At 35.1% G+C, this 23433-nt stretch overlaps 1 protein-coding gene across 1 annotated transcript in view; it reads right to left on the reverse strand.

The window, feature by feature from the left end:
- vax2 (ventral anterior homeobox 2) overlaps window positions 1-18349 on the reverse strand; it is a 113877-nt gene extending 95528 nt beyond the window's left edge. The window contains exons 1-2 of the mRNA XM_028802854.2: window positions 17466-18349; window positions 4120-4307 (exon numbers count right to left, since the gene is read on the reverse strand). Of these exons, the coding sequence (XP_028658687.1) occupies window positions 4120-4307; window positions 17466-17718 (441 nt within the window). The 5' untranslated portion in view covers window positions 17719-18349. The remainder of the gene's footprint in view (window positions 1-4119; window positions 4308-17465) is intronic.
- Between the last annotated feature and the right edge of the window lie 5084 nt (window positions 18350-23433).

The following is a 23433-nucleotide window of genomic DNA, read 5'->3' on the forward strand; positions in this document are numbered from 1 at the left end:
ATGACTTTTTCTAGAGCAGGAGTACAGGGAACTTGTACCTGGAACAAACCTCTGGCAAGGCAACAGGGTACACTTCGACTGAGCCAGTGTGGGCTTTCCAATCAACCTAACTGCATGTCTTCATACAGGAATATTGTGTGAACACGTATTCAGCACTCACTCCCCAGCTGGGGGTGATACTCAGGGCCAACCAACGTGATGTGGAAACTCTACTTGCTGTGCCAGTATGCTGCCATTTAAAGCATGTAGTTTCAGAAAATATTGATTGGTAATTGGGCTGCTTGTGTGAATGGATTTGTATCTGTGTGTATAGCACATGATTGTGCGTGTGTGCTGTACATTTTGCACTATTTTCAATGACCATCAATGTGAAGATAAATGGTGCATTGACTTTGTAAAATAATGAATGCCACTTTTTTAACTTTCTTCTGAAGCATGTTATTTGTGAAGAATCAAAAATTAAAAAGAAAATAAAATTGGGGGAAAAAAATCACCACTTTGTGTTATAAAGAATAACATAATATTCTCAAGATCACATAATATACATCAAGGGAATGGGGGTTGAAGCCTACCATAGCAGCATCAAATGCAACGCAGGAGCAAATGTTGAACACCATGCAAGTCCATCAGACAGGATATTCACTCATACTGTATATAGAAGGTTAATTGAGCATGTGAAATTAACATATCATGCATCTTTTTCATGCAGGTTTACAAACACAGGGAGAACATTCAGCTTCCGTTCAGGGAGTGGCTGGGCCTGGCGCCAGACCTTGTCTCCTGAAGAAACTCTACCCAATTTAAGTTTAAATAAAACAACCATTTACTTCATCAGAGTATTTTAGAGTTTGAGGCAATGCCTTTCCCCACAGTAAACAGTAGAAATCCCCATATACGTTGCCAAATCATACGATGGACATCTATGTGCACACTCTCAATGAAGCAATTCAGTAATGGATGATGCATTATGTATAAATCATCATGGGTTACTCCATACAGTACAAGGCAGCACAGACACTTTTCCCATTCCCTTTGTTTTGTCAAGAAATGATGACAACTAGTTGGTTCCTGCCTTGTGCCTGATGTTGCCTGAACAAGTTGCAGTCTTTTGTGATTCCAAATTAACATTTTCAGAAATTCATGATCACAGACTAAAGGTGAAGACCTAATTTATTTAATGCTGGGCAATTTCTGTATGAGCAAAATATCTCTATTCACTTTCATAAGTTCTTATTAGATAAAATCATTGGCAAAATCAATATAGGAAGACAGTGAGTTTGAATAATTCTTCTTACTGACTTACTTTCAACTCAGTGTAACCAAAAGTCAGAATATACTGCATACAGGACAAGAATGAGCACACAGCATGAACCAGCCCTAGAAGAGATGCCAGTTCAAAGGTACATAAAAACACAGTAACGCACACAGAACCATAAAGTGGAGAAAACTAGATACATTAACTAAGCTAAAAGCATGTATTTGGACATCCCCTGCAGCAAAGGGACATGGAAAACATAAATGAGACCTTAGTTTAGAATCAAACTGAGGGCCAATACAATACTACTGTGCTACCCAAACTCTACAGTAATTGCTTCATAAAGACTCTGTTCTCTTCGTAAAACTGTGCTACAACTAAGTATGCACCAATTTTACTTCTTTTCAAGATTGCTATGTAGATGGACCAAAATACTACCAGTACTAGTTACTCCAGAGGGAACACTGATTTGATCTAAAGTGACTCTTATGCTTCACTCAAAAAAAAAAAAAAAACAATAAAAGAAAACAATGCACTCACAACAAATTAAAGCTTAAATTTTTCCCCAGTATCCCTTTCGGTTCAGTTAAGTATGCCAAATTGTAAACAGATAGGATATATTGTGATGAAACATAAACATGACATTTCTATTTCTACTCAAGCGGAATAAATCAACTTTGACCAAATTAAAGACTCCAGAGCAGGTTTTCCAGTGTGCATTGGCTATATTCACTGTTAACTGCAATGACTTTGTATTCAACTTAATACATATACACCACAAACCAAAAATGAATATGCAGAGCAACCATACATCAAAAAACCACCAGATAAGTGAATCAGTCCAGGATTCTTAATAAGTCAGGCCGCACTGCTTACACAGCTAAACGGTTTCACAGCCATATCAATAAATTGATGTCATTTTTTTCTAGTGTTTATCTCTCATTATTAAACAGTCAAGTCATCTGTAAAGGCATTTTATACTACAGGTACAATTCCGTTACAACGAACTGCCAGGGACCTAAAAAATATTTCGTTGTAATGAAAATTTTGTCGTAATGATATTCTGTATTTGTCACTATAGTGCTTTCTTTCAATTGTGTCCAGGCATTTGCAATCATTTCAATTGCTTCTTTCGTGTTCATTTTAATCTCCTCCTGTCTACAAGTTATGCTGACGAGAATGTTTCTCAGCATTTCCTTGTGATAATACACCTTCAGGGTGCGAATGATGCCCAAATCCAATGACTGAAGCACTGCTGTGCAATTGGGTGAGAAGAATTCAATGCAAACATTATCTAAATGTGGAAGCATGTTGTGGGCAGCACAGTTATCAATCAGAAGCCAAATCATCTTTTTCTTCTTCTTCATATTGTGAGGTTTCTGAACTCTTTTGGGATTCCCCCAACACCCCCCACCCAACGGAGCAACAAGCCGAAGTGCCGCATCTGTGGAAGATTGTTTGTCCGTTGCCAGGGCTGGGCAACAGCAGGCTCATGGCGTTGCAGTGAAGCCCCACAGAAAAAAATCCTAAAAGATCTGGGTCATGCTATAAGTCCCTGTCTTACACCCCAAAACACGAGGCTGAATCTCAGTACTTTAGCGAAACCAGCTTTATTCAGCTTGAAACAGGAACAGCAAGGTTATTTATTGTAGCGTGATCTGCCACTCTCCTATACACAGACACAGCAGTCAGGCAGGGTTGTGGCCAGGTTAGTGGCCAAGTAATCCTGTTCCCTGCATTTACAATTTTCCTTGCATCATCCATCGAGATCTTTTCTGTTTGCTTCGGTGAAGAGCCGCAACAGAGCGTTGAGCCTGCTGTTGCCCCGTCAATGGATAAACAGTCTTCCACAGATGTGGTGATTGCACTTCGGGATGTTCTTTGGCGTGTTGTCCAGTTGGGGGAGGTCCCAAGAGAGTTTAAAAACCTGACATTTTCTTGAATGAGTGCCGCATTAATAGGAATGTTTCTTGAACAAGCATCACTTAACCACATAAAAACGGCTTTTTCGACATCTTCAAATGCAGCAGGTCCCATATGTTTGCAACCTGAGATTTTTCTTCATTATTTGCTCGGTCTTTCAAGAAAGTTGACAGCGTCGATGACGAAATTCCAAATTCACTGGCAACATCTTTTTTCTTTATGCCGAATCAAGAAACGCAAAAATGTAAAGTTTTTTTTTTTTCATTTCTATAGGAGGGTGGCAATGAGTTAAATTCCAATGGATGTTTTTTAAATGTTGACGAGCAATAAGCAAAAAGGCATCACTGAAAACCACCGAAAACTAAAACAGCAAAAAAAAAAAAACAGTACGAGGAAAGTTCGAAGAAAGAAAATTGTTTTTACAATGTTTCTGTTGGGGATCGTTGTGCACAACTGAGCTGCGACCACAGAACTAACTGCTCTGTGGATGATTCATTCAGTCCATTTCAAGGTCTTTTGGGCACTTCGTTGTAATGAAAGTATCTGCTGAATGTTTTTTGTAATAACGAGATTTCTATAGACTCGTGTCATATGGGGAAACTGTCAGGTCCATAAAAATACTTCGCTGTAATGAAAATTTTGTTGTAAAGATATTCGTTGTAATGGAATTTTCCCTGTATTTACTTAGAGTTTCCATCAACTGCATGGTGAAAATAATATGAAACTGATACTGAATGATAAGAAAGAATTGCTAGTAAATACATAACTTATATAATATATTGATTCCTATCTCTAACATGTGCCAATCCACCTTACTGGGTATAGTATAATACAAAAGCATCCATAACATAAGCCAAAGCAGTTGCAAAGAGACATCAAAAATGCCATCGACAAGGTGTCTGCAAAAATCCCATCACCTGAGTGCTACACCCCCTTAGTACCTGGGTCTCAGAGAGGTTCAGCTGCCGTGCCAGCTCTGTGCGCTCCCGCCCAACTACGTACTGGCAGCGCTGGAATTCCACCTCCAATCGGTACAGTTGCTCAGCAGTAAATGATGTCCGAGTTCTCTTAGGCCGGTCCAGATCCAGACCCTTTGGAAGAACAATCTCTCTTATAGTGCCTTTGGCATCTGCAAATGTGGAGAAACACACAAAGTGGGAAAATATTAAATCATGTCTAGGAATCAGGGTGTTCTAAGAAAATATTCCTGACTTTATCCCCATATCTACAATATAAAATAATAAATCCAGATGAAATTTTCTCCAGCAGTGGGTAAGGTGAAGTATAATGTAAGAATCAGTCCTGGTCTGGATAAATGTCCCATCTACAAAAATCCACTTTAATAAAAGGACAACTATTTGTGTGTGCATTTGTGGATCTGTGTGTCTCTGTTACTGTACAGTATATGCCATTTGATATGGGATTTGTAAAAGCAGTGCTCATGTTTTTGATGTGCCATCTGTTGGAATGAAAAATGCAATATATTTTATTACTACATGCATTACAAAATCCATTCAAATAGATGGCGCACTGCAAACTTAGATTTCAACCCATCTCAGATGAGTAGCATAGCTAGTCAATAATATAGCTGTGCAAAATGCTAAATAGGTCAGCATGCACAGAAATTAGCATTCATAATATTTTCAAACAAGTAAGGTTTCTAAACAATCTCATGGAAGAAAGATATAAAAAAGTGGTGAGGAAAACAGGCCAATTAGTCTAGCATTGCTCATCGATTTCAATAAACCTAACTTTAGAAAAATATCATCAAACTGATATTTTAAGGGCGGCACGGTGGCGCAGTGGGTAGTGCTGCTGCCTTGCAGTTGGGAGACCTGGGGACCTGAGTTCGCTTCCTGGGTCCTGGCCAGAGTGCCAGTCCATTTCAGGGCAAACACACACCCACCACAACCACACACTAGAGCCAATTTTGTACCACCAATTCACCTAACCTGCATGTCTTTGGACTTTCGGAGGAAGCCACACAGACACGGGAAGAACATGCAAACTCCATGTAGGGAGGACCCAGGACGCAAACCCTGGTCTCATTACTGTGAGGCAGTAACACTACCACTGCACCATCATGCCACCCAATCTTTACTTGCTTAAAATAAAAATAATGAATTTTGAATAAGCTTTTCTCTGGACCTTCTATTGTCTTATTTTGCTCAAGTTATTCCTCATAATTGCACTGTATTACTTAAACATTACCTTGTACTTGACATCACACGCTATGTTATACAACATCTTACTGTCCAATGCCTTACTGCCCTTCTTAATTGTTTCTGTACACTAAATGAATGTGAGTAGTTGGGAGTAGAGTGCATTCTTCTCATAAGGTGTACTTTGAAATTTTAGATCCCCACCCTCCCATTTTACAATAACATCCACTATTTCTACTTCATAAGTGTACAACGTGTGTTTATTTATTTTAAAGACTTCATCTGGCATACAGTATATCTGACAAAATCTCATTCTGTCTTAGCTTTGCCTATCCACCATTCTCAATATTTTAGTTTTGTCTGCATACATAAACATTGTTAATAATATTATTATCAAGATTTTTGGTATCTATTAAAAAGACCTTCAGCCCCAAAACTAATCACCGAGGTTTCTCACTTTTAGCATCACTTAATACAAAAAACACTTCCATATATCATAAGCCATTGTTTTCTGTGCTCTACGTTGCAACCATCTTGACACTCTGCACATCTTTCACTGTGATCAATAACGTTTCAAGATTTACCTTGACAAAGGCTTTTCAAGATAATTAGTATTATATATACCATTATTACCAAATGCTTTGATTGTTTTCTCATAGAATTCTAGCATTTTAGGTGATCACAATTTTTGCCACCCAAACCTCTTTTGGCTGTTTCATAATTATCCAATCATCCATCCATTATCCAACCCGCTATATCCTAATACAGGGTCACGGGGGTCTGCTGGAGCCAATCCCAGCCAACACAGGGCACAAGGCAGGATGTTTCATAATTATGTACATGTTAATTTTGTTTAATATTTGCTCCCATTATTAATTGACTTGTGAAACACATTATGTTTATTGACCTATAGTATCAGACTAGTTACTGTTATTTAACAGAACATTTTCTATTTTTCAGTCTTTAGGAGTTTCTTCTGTATACTATGAGACCCAACACATACAGTATACTATATATGTTATAGCTATGAGTTTCCTTGAGTAGTCTTAGGCAACTGTAATTCAGTCCAAGCAATTTATTTAATTCCAGCCTTTTTAATGATAGGATAACTATTCTCTTTTTGTAAGCTACAAATCTTTTCATCTTTTTGTAACTTGGTTACTGGGAGATTTTTTTCAGATTTTTCACAGGTTAAAATGTCATTAAAATATGAACTGAAAAATGTTCTATTTCCTACAGCAATTTTTGGAAGAGCAAAGCACAAAAATGAAAATGAAAACACAAACCAATTTCAAATACATTCATCCTGTTTGAGGTTGAGAGGCCCATAGCTACGCCGGGAGCATTGGTCACCAGTCGATAACAGGGTACGCTCACACACACCCACATTCACTTATACTGAGTACATTTGTGGGTGGCAATGCATGCCCCAGTGTACCTCAATCTCAAGTATGCGTGCAAATAATGTACAAACAGCATAAAGACGAAGCCCGTGACCAGATTCGAACACAGGACTGTGGATCTGTGAGGGAGCAGCGCATAATACATAATATTTGCTGTCTCATTATCATTTCTATTTTAGCCATTTGTGAAGTGTGATCATTTAAACTCCAGTTTGAAGATCAAAGCATCATCTCGCTAATCACAGATGAAAAATCTTCTGAGAACTTTTTCGGCACACTCCATTTCATCTGTGCACTGAAGTTGCCATGTCAGTTAGGAGTGATCACCCATTTCTAATCACTGGTTATATGATACTCTGGTAGGTACTGTTATTTTTGTTACTGTTATAAAAAGATGACATACGGAACACAATGGCAGCTTGAACTTTTTGAAGTGCTGCTGTTCCCCTTTCACAAACAGAGATTCTCGTAAGGCACGTCTACTTTGACGCATATTTGAGATGGACAGGAGTAGAATTTTTGACATTGGGAACTCCAGACTTACATGAATATCTGAATCTGAACATGGAACACTATTATGTAAAGTTCCAGCTGTAAACTGGAAAAGTGAGGGGAAATGTTTTCAGAAGACTGGTCCACTTCAATGAAAGCCTTCCTGGAATTTTTCTGTTTCTCACCATTACTCCACCAACTTCCCCATTCTCTATTCCTCATTTTGATTTTTGTTTCCATTTTCATCTTTTTTTGTTTATTTATCTATTTTTTATTAAGTTTATTAAGTTTTTTTTGTTTGAATTTTATTTTTTTAGTTTGTGTTTTCATCTTTTTTTAGTTTGCATTTTCAACTTTACTTTAGTCTGCACCCTCATTTTTCTATTTGTTTTTGCACTTTGTCCTTCATGGCCATCTTAATTTCCTCCAGTACACTTTGCCACCTTTCTCTTACTGCTTACGGTCAACTTTTGCATTGTCAATGATTTTTTTCTTTAACTGCTTTTGCACATTTCTGCACATTTTTTTAACTGCCACTGTCAAGTGTTTGGAAGCAATATGGTGAGCGGTGGGAATGTTTTGTACTCATTGTACTGGTGCTGTTTCCTCAAATATTTTCTTAACAATTACATTATTGACTGTTTTAATTTTCTTCTAATTTTTTTTATAAACGTGAGCAACATTTTATGATGTGTATGCTTAAATATGCCTATTACATTTCAGCAGTCACTTCATTCCAATTTGATTATTTAAGAGTTTGATGAATCCGCTCAAAGTTTGCTCTAATAACATTCAATTCAATTGTTCAACTGTTTATATGCACTGTGATGGATGACCTAGTGGAAAGGAGATGTACAGGCAGTGCAAGAGCAAAGAACTTCAAGGCCCTGAGAATGAAAGAGAAGAAATTACGCGGTGAAAAAGATGACACATGTTGTCATGTGATTGCGGGATGAAGGAAACTGCCAAGGTGCATTAATCCCTGTAACCCAGTAATAGTTCTCCAGGATGCTATAGGGCTGGCAACCCAGGAGTTAACCTTTCTGGAAGAAAGGGACTAAGCCTTGAAGGAGTTGAGAGAGTTCAAAAAACATCCAGATCATAAAAAAGCAGCACAGGTTCCAAAGCTAGGAGACCATAAACTAGTTTATTTCTTTAATGTTCAAGACAGTGAGATGAGTGAGGTTGGAATCATTGCCTTTCTAAGACTATTGAAAGCAGAGGAGTGTTGGTAAGCATCATAGAACACTAAGAGGGGCTCTAGCTTGGCATTCATGTTGCATAACGTTAAGAATAATCCTTAGCCTAGCAGTGACACTTGTACATGGTTCAAAGCTATCTAGTGTCTTAAGGCTCGGTGAGTTTAGAGTCACAAGGTGAGTCACAAAGGAAGGGTTTACATGGTGAGCGAAAAAGAGAACAGAATAGAAATAGAGAGATGAAAGAGGTTATATAAGGAAGTATTCCTCTGTACTTGAAGTCAAAGTAAGTCCATGATCCACCCAGTAGTTTGGGTTCAAGACCTGTGAAGTCAGGCCCAGAGGCGGAACAGGCTTTGTTATTCTGTCATGCTTTGTTTTAATATTTCACCTCATCTTGTTCATCTGTTTCAAGTAATTAGTTGTTGAATAAAATCTTTTTTTTTCCATAAAACACTGTATTGTGATTAAAGGACACAACAATTCTTTAAGATCTACTGTATATTTTGTGCTTTATATAGACTTTTTCCTCTCATTGGTTTTGTGCACATGCAACTTTTCTGCATTTACTGTATATTCAGAAAAAGGTGTGTCACCTAGCGTGTCATGAAGAGCCTTAGCCAATCCAAGCTACTTTGGCTGCTACAAAGAAACCAGAACTAAATAGGTCCTCACCTCAATCCACAATTCTACTGATTTCACTAAGCATTTATAGGCAGTTATCAAAGTTTTGCACAACAGGTTATGATCACCCATATTCATTTCCCTATTGATTTTGAGTTGTTTTAAATCTTTTTACAAATATTTCAAGCTTTCTTGAAGACTCATTTATCAAAGTCCAGGACATTTAGCAAGTTAGTCACAAATGTCCTACATTTACATTTAGTAATGTGCCTGAGTATCGAATTCTAGGATCCATAAACTAAGCCCCCATTGAATGCACACTCCAACTCCAGCAAATGCTCTCTCTCTTCCTAACAGCAACTAAGAATTTTTTACATTCCAGTAGTTTATTGTGATTGTTTTGTTGAATGCAAAGAGTTTGGTTAGGATCTGAAATATAATGTAGCAAATGCTATGATTATATTTTTATTTTATATAGCACCTTCATAGAGCATACCATTAGATGATCATTTTTGTAGGAACTGATAAAATCACTAGGATAAAATGCAGTCCATGATAATTGCAACACCATTTTAATGGCAAGTAATATTAATAATAACAATAATAATAATAATTCATTACATTTATATAGCGCTTTTCTCAGTAGACAGGTGACTTTGCTGATATAGATCAATTTATCCATGCATCATTTTCAGAATCAGATTTTCACAGAAATAGTTTAGTGTGGCCTGCCTGTCCCAACAATAATGGGTTCAAGGCAGAGGCATCTCTGACAGGATATGAATTTATCATATGGTGTCTACTGAAAATCATAGAAACATCAATAAAACATGCAGGTGACACATACAAAGTAAATCAGCTGAGAGCTGAGCCCGGGTCCAAGTGTTTTGAAGCAGAATCAAAATCCTCCACATCACTGTCCATCTTTGGCAAATGTAAACAGAGACAGCCCTTAGTTTTCCTAAACTTGTTTCTTAGCAACAACTTTGACTTAATACACAACTTTTTTTAACATGCACGTGTCAATGTGTCTCTGTGTGTTCACACTGTGATGGACTCACTTGTGCCCTGTGCTTGCTGGGATAGGCTCTGGCTTCCCCGGGAGTTTGGAAATTCTATGGATGGATTGCTGTATATTTCTGTTGTTTACTTTCAATTTTTTTTTATAATGACACATTTTGTGGTTTCCTGGTTTTTGTGACAGAAAACCAGAAAACAGACATATTATTTTTCTATCTGACTAATATTTTGTCCTTTACTATGTGATATTGTATAGCTTACTTCACAAAGGGCATTACTAATACTTTACAAAGCACACAAGACTACATTTTAATGCTGTACAAAAAAAAAACAAATCACTGAAGAAAAAGTTACAAGAAAACATCAATTACATCTTGCCTGAAGAAGGGGCCTGAGTTGCCTTGAAAGTTTGCATATTGTAATCTTTTTAGTTAGTCAATAAAAGGTATCATTTTGCTTGACTTTTCACTACATTCATAATGGCAACACAGTACAACACCCTAGTACTACAAGAAAACATCAAGATAAGGTTGCAAGTGTTTTGGCATCAAGTCAGAGTACAGGCAATAACCTAAATGTACAAACAATGTGTCTGTTCTGACAAAATTCAACTGTTTTGATAGATTGACTCTTGTGGACAGATCTAAGGTTGATACTGTATGTATGCTCCCTTTTTGTACAGAATAGAAATTTTAAATTAGATTTTAATTATGTTATTTGAAATAAAAATATAAAGTGATCATTTATATCCATGAAACTCATTCTGTAACACAATTATCTTAAGATAGATAGATAGATAGATAGATAGATAGATAGATAGATAGATAGATAGATAGATAGATAGATAGATAGATAGATAGATAGATAGGAAACTCACATACTCCAGCAGCAACATACTGATAAAAACAATATTAATTAAAGAGAAGTGGGTTTGCCGATGGAATAAAGACTTATGCACTGATGCATTCCTGAATTTTTGGACAAACGTTAACCTTCAGGTGCGTTTTTTTATTTATTTATTTTTATTTTTTTAATAATGTCCAGTTTTACATACTCAGTAGTTTATTTGAGTCGCACCTACAAACTAATTTGCATCACATTTGGTTGGATCCTCGGGGTTAATAAAATGGCTGTACCTTACATTTCACACAATGTAATTCAGATTGTTAATTCATTCATGGTCATTATCTGTGTTCTGTTAACTGTGTCCTTTTGTTTAAGTTAATGCAGTTATTCCTGTTTTGTTACTGCATTCTATCCAGTTGGAATTAATAGATTCACACCCCGGTAGACGCAACGATTTGCTGTTACAGGAGATGATTCAAAATGCAGCTTGTGTGAGCCTCGCACATCCACCCCGTTTTCAAACACGATTTATTTATTTATTTACTTATTTATTTTACCTTCAGGCTTTTCATGCTATTGGTGCCTGCATCACACTCTCAAAGTTAATACAATCACATTCATCTGATTGGGATGAGTTATGATATCATATAAGAAAAACTAAGAATATCGAAATGCTACACTCCTGAAAGTAAAGGTGCTGAAGTGGTTCATAGGGGAACCATTTTTGGTTACCAAAAGCATCACCTACATGAAGGTTTCAGATAGAACATGTATTTATTTAAATAAGTAACAGCGTCCATGAATAGCACAGCTTTATAAAATACCAACGGGCTCACAATTTTTAAAGAGACCTTTCTGTATACAATAACCCAAGTTCAGACCTGTAAACATACTGTCATTAAAGATGTCTGCGTCCACAAATTAGGAACCGTTTCAAAGACCAGAGAACCAATTTCATATCCTCTTCCCAGAATTAAATAGTTTTTGTCAATCAGGAGTTCTACCAGAAAATCACACACATCCCTGTAAAATGCCATTTTAGAAGCATCATTTTAAGAGTGTAGAATTGTTGTTTCACAAATTGTTGTGTGCGTACGTGTGTGTGTGTGTGTGTTCTTGTTTGTTTCGTTTACACCATTTGTGGAATCGCCTTTTCTTTTCTTGCTACTATCGTCCTTTCTCGAGCAAATTTAACAGGAAAACGTGAAGCAAAATAAGTTGAGTGTACCTTTGAGAAAGTCACTTATTTATGCCATTGCTATATATTAATAAATAAATGTACATGACATGTGTAACCCATATATTTTTATTAAGCAAGACATATATTTTTGTAAAGAAAAAAATATTTTGCCCGTTTGTTACGATGGAATACACATCACAAAGTAAAATATGGAAGGATACGGTATCTCAGGACTGGATAATAAATAAATGACATGATATTATTTTTTCTTGGCAATGTTTTTGTTTTGTTCTACATGTTAATTGGTCACTTCTTGCTGTTTTAATTACAACGAACATTTCGATATTCGACATTTGTCGTGCTAGTTTTTGACACGATTCCTGTTTATCACCGTTTCCCAGTTTCTGCTTTTGTGTTTTTGCCCGACCTACTGCATGAATCACTTTGTTACTTCTACATATTTATATCTCATATTTAGCTCAAAAGGTTAGGAGACAAGTCGACAACTGCAATTGTCTATAAAAGCAACTGTGATCCGGATGAACAAGCCCAGCCGTTCCATCTGTCTATACATCTAACTATCTATCTTGACACAAAATTCCAACATCATACTGAAATCAGCCAGCAGCAGCTGGTTTTACAATCTGAATTTGTTGTTAATTTTAGGTTTATGTATTTCTAAAACACAATGAATTGCAAACACTTCTTACGTTGGGCATTTGTTTCCACGGTCTATTTAACATTAAGAGGCCCAAATAAGACAATGCGTTGCTGCGAAAGGTCAGGTTTGGGGGAGGGGCGACAGCCGTACACTTCATATAACGCGCAGTTTCGTGTTCTTTCGTTCTTGTGCAAAATATGCATAAAGAGAGGTATACTTAATAGGCGCTCGAAATCATAAACAGAAAACAGAGTATACAACTGCTACAATAACCTAATGTGTAATAAGGGGCTTGATCCTGCTCTGTTTTCAAGTAAATAACAATTATTGCCAGTATACTGACGAGATAAAAATAATGTTTCATTCATATAACGATATGAGCGCAGGCTTCTTTTGTATGCAGGTATCTGCTAATTAGGCACACTGCGTCACATGGCAATTTTCTAGTTAAAAGAATACTTGTTAGAATCCCCCATGTTAACCTTATTGTTTATATTGTTGTATTTTTGCACTGATCTTTCTGCTTTATGTCCAGTATTGCCATTTTGTATGTTAAATTAAATCATTCAAGTGTATAGAAACTGCATGACACTGAGCATGATTTCAATAGAATCCAAGGCCATTGTTGCTTTTCCATTAAATGGTTTTTAATTGTATTCACCTTGGAAAAGGCAGTATAAAATAGGATTGACTAAATTAGTTTTACATTAGTTGTTTAAGCATTAAAATACATTTCACTTAATATACATTAAGGTGCTGTCATTGGTCAAAATTTAAAAAAGATTCATTAGTTTAGGAATTTGCTTCATTTTCCACTTAATTTCAGTATAAAAAGTAGAAGATAATTTAGCTACTTGCTGTACCTTTCTCTAATGTGATAATTCATACACTTACATTTTTATGTTTATGTGTTTTCTCAAGGCCAAAATATCTATCTATCTATCTATCTATCTATCTATCTATCTATCTATCTATCTATCTATCTATCTATCTATCTATCATATAGTGCCTTTTCATATCTATCTATCTATCTATCTATCTATCATATAGTGCCTTTTCATATCTATCTATCTATCTATCTATCTATCTATCTATCTATCTATCTATCATATAGTGCCTTTTCATATCTATCTATCTATCTATCTATCTATCTATCTATCTATCTATCTATCATATAGTGCCTTTTCATATCTATCTATCTATCTATCATATAGTGCCTTTTCATATCTATCTATCTATCTATCTATCTATCTATCTATCTATCTATCTATCATATAGTGCCTTTTCATATCTATCTATCTATCTATCTATCTATCTATCTATCTATCTATCTATCTATCTATCTATGTGCTTGCTTTAAGCAAACAATAAGAAGTGTATATTAATTATTTCCTAACAAACACCTTCATTATGCATTTCTAACTAGCAAGTTATGAAAGCAAAAATTCAAAGTCTGGAGACAAACAAGGGGATTATGTGAAAAACAATGGATGTCACAGCAGCCCTCTGGTAATTACCATAACCTTACAGTACAGTTCTACAATTGCTCAGCACTTTATTTGTTGTACAATACAAATACCTTTTGAGTAAAACGTTTCATTTTATGCAGGGTTTTTTTTACACCAATATTATGTGTATGTATGTTTTCCTGGCATACAACACCTGTAGGTCTTTTTGTTTGGGTTGCGTGTATTCACATTTATAATGATACAGACTGTAAATTTTGACCTATTTATTTTTCATGATCCATTTGTTTATATCAAAATGAATACAATGGCTTACTGCTTTCTTATTTTATAATTTATGTTTACAATCCCAAAATAAATGAATAAAGAAACAGTTTGGATAAAAGCACATGCAAGATGAATTAGCTTATGTTTATCCGGTGTACTGATCATTCAAAGCATTGGTGTATGTCTTTGAAAACATTTGAAAACATTTCTGTATAATATGAACTGCACGGCAAAAAGCAGGACAGTTGGGTGAGTTCAGCAGAAGTCGTACAACTTGAGTATGTCAATCATGTCCAGAAGAGACTCGCTGACCTTTGTCTGACCTGCACTTCTCACGAGGTATCGAGCGCATTCACTCGTCAGCTTTTAAAACAAATAGTGACATGGGGATTGCAGGCTTAACTAAAACGACGTAGTCATGCCAATCCACGCCTTCAATATCCCATCAGTCAGCCAAACCCACATAGGGTCCTGCACTGGAAGCACTGCTTCACTCTGCTAAGGATCACCCAGTGGCCCCATGAACACAAGTCCAGACACAGCAAAGCATGGCCGTCATCATTCATTGTTTTGGAACTATATTGTTTCTTCTATGAAAATTGTTATGTATTTTGATTCTGTTACCTATGCTGCCTAACATGAAAACCAAATGCCTTTTAAAATTTAAAAAGGTCTTTTCTGGTCTTTGTTGCCTACAGTTAATTTAGTTGAGGAGAAGGAGAGAAAAATGACTGGATATATAAAATGGGAGAAAATAAGTGTTATACTGCTATTCTTAGAATCCAAATATCACAAAAGATATTACTGCATTATTGATACGTATCAATAAATAAAAATTAAACGTTCAGCACTTAAAATTCAAAAATAAGCACAATAATAGTTTTTACAAATCTATTTAAATACATGAACCAAAATATTTAACTGAAGTAATTGCTTTAAAATTACATTAAGAGCTGTTTAATTTTGGCCAAGATACATATTAATAATTTTAATTGCATAACATGAAATTGGTTAAAATACAATATGCAAGCTAAAATACTAACTGTCTCTTGTTACTAAACTGACATTGAGACAACAGCTATCATCAATAAGAGACAAAATGTATTTTTATAGAAAATTAAATTATTTTTCAATTGTGTATTGCTAGGATTTTAAGGAATGGTTTGTAACCAAGCAACATAACTAATGTAACTTTGATTATTAACATTATTATAATAATGTCAATAAAGCAAAAGAAAGAAAGAAAGAAAGAAAATAAATGAAAAGTAATTAAAAAAATTTTTGTTTCTTGAATTACTGATTTACTACAATGACAACATATTTAAATTTATACTAAATATTGAGTGTACAGAACTGTTTAAAATTTGACCAAAAATGTAATAATAGATTTTTAATATTAAAATTATTTCTCTCTATTTTGAATTTTAAAAATATAACAGTATTGAAGATTTAAATAATTTTAAGATAATTGACAGATTGTTGTATTATTTAATTTTCGTAAATATATATAAAATATTAATATATGTTGTGAGACTATGAAGAGTCATATTTCATAAAATGTCATAATATTTAAACTATTTTAAGACTACGGATATCACTGATTATAGGACCATGAAATATTTAAAATACTTTGATTTTTAATTATTTTTCACTTTTCTACATACTGTAAGTGGAATTATAAGAATATAATTATATCAGATAGATAGATAGATAGATAGATAGATAGATAGATAGATAGATAGATAGATAGATAGATAAAAGTCTGTGTGCGGTGTATTGTGCTGCTGGAGGTCATTTTTGTCGATGGAATATAGATGTGAATGGCACTATTTATAACAGATAATAATAAATAATAGATAAAATACTATTAAGTGTACTAGGATTAAATCTATTTTAAAAACAAAATGCAAATAGCCAAAACATGAATCCACTAAGGTGGTATTTGTTTTTGGAGATTTTCCAAACAATATTTGATAATCTTCACATTTATTTTCTATTCCGATTATTTATTGCTAAATACATAAAATCAGTTTGTTTAAACAATGTGTCAGTCAAAAGAAAAAGGAACTAACGATGCCTTTGACTTTTCCTCTTGTCCTTTCTTTGATTCCCAAACTTTTCTAAGTATTTCAGATCACCTGTAGACCTCAGAGTGCCGTTTGTTTTTTCCGCTCTGCCAGAGTGGTATATGTGTTGGCAGGCTGTTTATTTAAACCTCAGAAGAGGGAGTGCAGTGTTTAACTATGCATTTTATTACATAAAGTGAAGTGCAGCTGAGACCTTAGGACAACTCAGGCATTGGCGAACCAAACGAACTTGACTGACGCTCATTTTAAACCGCGCCGTGTTGTAAATTGTGCCCACGACGTCTGATTCTCATGGGCAGCACGTTTGGAATAAATTACGGAAGATAACCTGTTTGTTCTAGTTTTGTAACAATGACAGATGATCTGTCGTTGCTACCAAACGAAAAATGCATTATCATCATACAATATAACAGACGTATGATTTTGAATGATCAGACAGCAAGCAGTTAAAATAACTTGAAAGTTAGGGCAAAAATGATGAGATATTTCTGCGACTGAAATGTTCAAATCTGTCGTGTACACAGTCTCTCCTAAAAGTACAATTTGGTGTGACGGGACCAGGCTAAGAAACAGAAGCAGTCCACATTTGCTGTTATCAAAACGTGTATGAAACTTAAATTAACGTAAATATCATTCTCCAAATGTCTAGGGATTTTGAGTTAATAAAATAAGCTTAAAATAAAATCAATGACTAGCGCGTGCCATGTTGTTTACCGTTATTTTCTGCGATGTGGTGTAATTGCTACGGCCATTGCATGACTATGATAATCCATCTCCACGTTCTGTATGTACATTGGGAGGCCATGTTTAAAATAAGCAGTCGTTGACTTCTGCTCCCCAAGTGCCCGTACCTTTTTCCGGCTACTGCGCTTCTTCTTACCTCTGACTAATATCCTCCTGCAGTAGTCCGGGTCAACACCAGAAAGTTTGTCGTGCTCATCCTCTTTGGACTTTGTCGCTGTAGACACGGAAGTCCCCGCGGGGTTTCCGAGTCCCTGTTCGGAACATCGGCTCTCCAGTTCGGTGTGACTCCTATTGTCATGCGCTCTGTCCGAGCAAATGGTCTTACATTCACAGAAGTGGCTTCTTTCCTCGGCGACTCCATCGCCCATGCTAGTGGTCTGATCGAACATGAATTTCAAGCGGATTTCTTTGTTGTCACGTCTCTTGCCTTAAACCAAATAAGTGAGGAGTTGTAGGAGTTGCAGTGATAATGGCAAAACAGCGATAATGATATTCAAATCTTATGGAAGCTCCACCATCGAAATGAAGCTGAATTGCGAAGAGATGCTCTGCAAATATCTCACCATGATGTGCAGGAATACGGGGGGTTCCTTAGAGAGGCGATCGGGGGGACCCACATTCAGTCTGGAAGAGGAGTCGCGCATTCATTCGTTGGGGAGTGACGGGGACTTCGGGGCCCCCAGAGCGGGACGTGCTAAGGAAAGGAGCGCTAACTTGGCGCACCGGTGTCCTTCTTGGAAACTTTCTGGGGCCAGCCGTGCCTATTCCTCCAAATGTATTCCGCAACATCAATTTATCTCCTTTAGGCGGGGCGGTGGCAGCAGGTGCATGGTTGGGGAACTGTACATCAGCAATTTATCTTCTTCCTTTGGGATTAAATGTTCAGTTTAAAATACGAACACGCCTGCAAAAATGCTTTTAAGACGGCTCCGTCTTCAGGTTGGGGAGGGAGGGATCAGTCCAATTGATCAACATATCTGGCCAGTTCCTGTTTTACGCCAACTGGGGGAAGCCAGTTAAGAATCCCACTAAGATTAATGACTCTATAAACTACTGGCAGGGGGCATTTTTAAATTGACTGGCAGCTACCACGTAATTTCCTGTCAGTCTTTGCTGGCCATTGATTGGTAAACAAAGGAACTATTGAGTTCTCGACGCATGTATTCAGGTTTAACAGAAGAACGAATAGAAAAGGCCCGAGAAACATTGAGGTATTTATTTGGGGGTTCCTCTCTTGTTAAAAATGTACCGGGGTAAAGAAAAGACGATTCGGAAAATAACACGCAGTCTAATTGGGTTATGGGAATGCAAGAGGATGCGTGAGGTGCCGACAGGCTTGGCATTGTGGTGCTCCTTTAAAAAATAAAGGTGAGGGCTAAATGTGTGGTCTCTTTTCATTTTATTAGCACTTTATCCGCAACACATTCTGTACGTGGTATATATGCTTTTCTAAGATTGCAAACGGTTATTTCTTGTCAATATATATATATATATATATATATATATATATATATATATATATATATATATATATATATATATATATATATATATATATATATATATAAATATATATATGTGTGTGTGTGTGTGTGTATGTGTGTGTGTGCGTGTGTGTGTGCGTGTGTGTGTGTGTGTGATTTTCATTGACCGGTTGTTATTCTTATTCTTCTTATTATTATTATTACTACTACTACTATTACTTTTGTAAAGACGTGGGATAATTCACCCAAATTAAACAGCAAACATCATAAAAGCGTAGTACAGAAGTGCTAGCGTTACTGAATATGTGCATATCTTATCATTTTATATGTTAAACACTTTGATACCCTACCTGAGATTTCTTAAAACTCAAAGCATTATCAAACGCAATACTTTACTTTTATGCAATTGTGTTTTTTATTATTTTTTTTTTCTACAATGTTAATTTAAGTGACACCAGTCGAGGGCCGTGTGCTTCGGGCAATATTTATTTTCGAGTAATATAAATATCATGTAATGTACTTTGTAAAATAAGTAACGTTTCCTAAAATTATTCTGGAATCCTTGTAAGGCGATGTACGAACACAGGTACGCTCTGGTGTCGGCGTGGAGTGACGCTGTGATTTTGCAAGCATTAAACTTCATACAATGTTGTTGCATAATCAATTGCATAAACCTCAAGCCTCACTTACGAAAGAATGAAAATCATCATTAAGTAGATTATCTCTCACTCTTAATACACAGTTTGTCGGTGGGTAGGTACATGCATTGATTTTAAATAAAATGTGATGATGTGTAAGAGTGCGCGAAAACAAATCTTCTCGGTAATATTATTATTATTAAGCCTAGTACAATCTTGGGCAAAGTGTAATAAAATTTAAGATATAAATATGGAATACAGACTGCAGCTTACTGGGAATTAAAAGTGAGTAGAACTTTAAATGCTTTAAAGGTTAAATTAAATTTAGGATGAAAACTGAACACCACTGAAGTGTAGTTTCGAGATCACGGTTAAGTTTACTTCAATAAGTAGTTATTATAAAGATATTTTACAGTTATTATCCCAGTCTTTCTTGCAAGAAGCAAAATATTCGACTTTAAGTACAGTGCAATCGATTGAAGAACAAAGTTACGACCAATTGATGTTTTGCATATCTGGAAATATCGTGGCCTTGTAAAAATAAATAAATAAAATAAATAAATGAATGAAGCTCTTTAGTCGAGTTAGAAAATGCGTTCATGCTTGGATTACACACCTGATAAAGAGTATATGATCTCCGACCTTCTTTCTTTCTTTCTTTCTTTCTTTCTTTCTTTCTTTCTTTCTTCGTGGGAAAAACGTTTACCTTTATTCAGTAATTTTACATTATATTATGAACATACACGTCCTATTTATGGTATAATGTTATACTTTAGTTATTTAGTTTGGTTACACAGCATAGATTATAATAACCTAGTTTTTGCTCTGCTTTCAAAATTGTGTAATTATATATACATATTTCCAAATCTCTATAATAACTCCATTCGTTGGACACATGGAATGACACTAATCATTAATAACGGATTACATCGGAGGGTTTCTCAATAGGAGTTCGTGAATTTATGACAAAAAGCACGAATATGACCATGTGAAGGACAGGCTGCTCAATATTATAATCATATTGTATAAAAACATTTATAATATTGTATAAAGTCAAAAATAACCGAAGTGTAAGTCCTTTCAAAGTGTTGTTTTTTTATGTCATTTTTATTTATTTATTTATTGGATTGAGCTGTTGTATGTCTTGATTACAATATTTACAAGTTTAAAATACTGTAGATAGAGTACACAAAAAAATTAAAAGAAATGTACTCTACCGAATTCTAATGAAAGGCACGATACCACGTCGAAATTTTATTTGTAATCTGACTTGCATGTTTTTAAATAGGTAAGATAAGAAAACAAACATTAATTCTTATTTTTCTTAAAATATGTACGGAGGACAATCAGTCATTAATTAAAATAATATTAAGTGACAAACTTTATAAGTACACGATATAATTAGATAAAAAAAATTAAAAACTTAATCTTACTTTTTTAACTTTTTTTCAGATATTTAGTTTATTCTGACCAATAATAAATTTCGCAGATTTTTAAATGGCGTTAATGTTTACGTAGAAACATCAGTACATACAGATGAAAAAAATGCATGAATTGTTGAAAATTATTCTACTTATATTGTAGAAAATAATAGAGATTACAAAAAGCATAATTATTTCTGCATAATGTGTTGTTTAAAACAAGATGATGTAGAGCACCATTATGATTGTTATTATTTATTACAGGATTTTCCAGAGTGCCGAATAAACCGCTAACACAAAATTATTGACCGATTTAGAAAATGTGTTGGATTTACACTGTTCAGTATTCAATTCGGCAATTGTTCAGCGCTTTGTTCGTTGCATAATAAAAACACATTTCGAGTAAAACTTTTCAGTTTATGCGTATCGGCGGATATGAATTTGAACAAGAAAAATAATTTGAAGAGGGGTTTGTTAATCTTAGAGACCGAAAATTGTTTCTAAGTTTTTTGAATTAATCTTAAACTAAACGTATTACTGCTGCACTGTAAGGATAGATAGATAGATAGATAGATAGATAGATAGATAGATAGATAGATAGATAGATAGCACAATGCATAATACTGTATATACAGTATATACTGTAGAACTGTATCCTAAGGCTCGCTTTTTAAGTCAAGCGTTGGAATTGATGATTATTGCATTGTCATACTTCTAATATATATATAAGATAGAAAATATGCCATTACATATCAGAAAGCACATTCAAGAAAGAGTAATAAGCAAACAAACAAATAAATACATATAAAATGCTACCACATTAATTTTTTTATAGAGCAAACTTTAAAACCATTAACAATCAGTTTTAAAATGTTACTTTAAATATTTTTTTCTTTTCATTTAATTGGAATATATGTTATGTATTGCCGGTTTTTTTTTTCGCCCGCTGTATCCACTTCACTTCCTGCCTTGCGTCCAATGCCGCCGAGGAAGGCCAACCAACCCCCAGCGGCAATGAAACGAACTGAGCGAGATTATTGGATTGGTTTCGGAATATAATGAAAGGAGCAAAGTTTATTAGCGTATTTAATCGGCAAAAATATTTTTTTGATTATTGCCTCGCTGGAGGAATTGAATAAAAAACAACTTGTTTCGAGCTACACCCCTATAACACACAAGAGAGGTAAGAAATTAGAAATACTTTGTCTTTTTTTTTTTTTTTGACCAAGAATGCATTTGTAAGCCTTATGAGGCCCTACATAAAATTAAAACTTCGTCTCATATCGGCTTCAGAAAACATTTCGCTTTCCAGAATGTGACGGGCGCACGCGCGCAAGTCCGTCGTATTTCCCCCAAAGCGAGTCGCCCCACTGGAGTCGAGTTGTCACCAAAGAGAGGTCTGTCATTGTTAGTTACCTACACAAAAGTATAGACGTAAGGAGAAGAGGCCGTTCTGTTAAGAAAACGACTATGTATTAATTCGATTACTTCTTTTGCTCCAGGATATATTGATAATGTTCTTATATTGGGGTCGTTTTGCTCCAAAGTAAAAACAAGAGAAGAGTTTGCAGGATGGAGACGACAGTACAATGCAGAAAGTCGGTTTAATTTGTTTAGAACATTTTTTCAGTTTTAAAGAAGCAAATGAGATGACTGAGACTAGTATTCATTTTGTTTAAGTGTATACCTCAATTTCAAATATATAAATTTACTTATTTATAAGTTAGAAAATAATGAATATCAAAACCGTATAAAGAAAATAATGACCGAAAAGACATAATTAAATAAAATGACAAGTGCCAGTGTATTTAAAACTGATATATAAAGCATAATTATTTGGTTCAGTCATTTTTTCATATTCATTTTCAATAATATATTGTTAATAGTATATTATAGTACATATGTTGTCAATAGTATATTTTATTGAAAACACAATGAAAAACATATCCCAAAATATTTCTTTGGGTCAAAAACTACTTTTATTTTAAAGAGAGAGTTTTGTGTCCTCATTTATTGAATGAATAACATAAGTAAGTCCTATTTATTAATTGTGTTCTTAGGCAAACCAAATTGTCCATGAAAATGGACTGCACTTGAAGAATTTTAAAAAAGAATAAAACATGAAGCATTCTAGAATAACTGACACCACAAGAGAATACATTAAAATCTTTTTTAGGGCCATATTTTAAATATGAGTAAATCCTTAAGTGCAGTTAACATGACCATCTTCATATCTGAAACTGAGCCCGTGATGAGAAGAGTTCTGCAAGTCCCAACAAATAAGATAAGCATATAGTGAGTAGCAGTGTAAAGAGCAGGGGACAAAGATGTCACTGCTAGATAGTGACCCTCAACTCCACTACCAAAATCTTTGGAAGTCTGATTTAATGACTGTTGTACTATAACTTACTCATAGGCCAAATCAGCTCAGTCTTATACGCAAGTTACTGACTGCGCTATAGTAAGCCTGGATTTAGAGTCTTTTGTCATGAGAAAGAACTTGGGGAGCTTTGCCGTTTCTTCCTTTGGCAAGTCTGTTTGTTGAAAGTTATCTGCAAAGA

This window comes from Erpetoichthys calabaricus, chromosome 5 (genome assembly GCF_900747795.2).
Source record: "Erpetoichthys calabaricus chromosome 5, fErpCal1.3, whole genome shotgun sequence".
Lineage (NCBI taxonomy): Eukaryota > Metazoa > Chordata > Cladistia > Polypteriformes > Polypteridae > Erpetoichthys > Erpetoichthys calabaricus.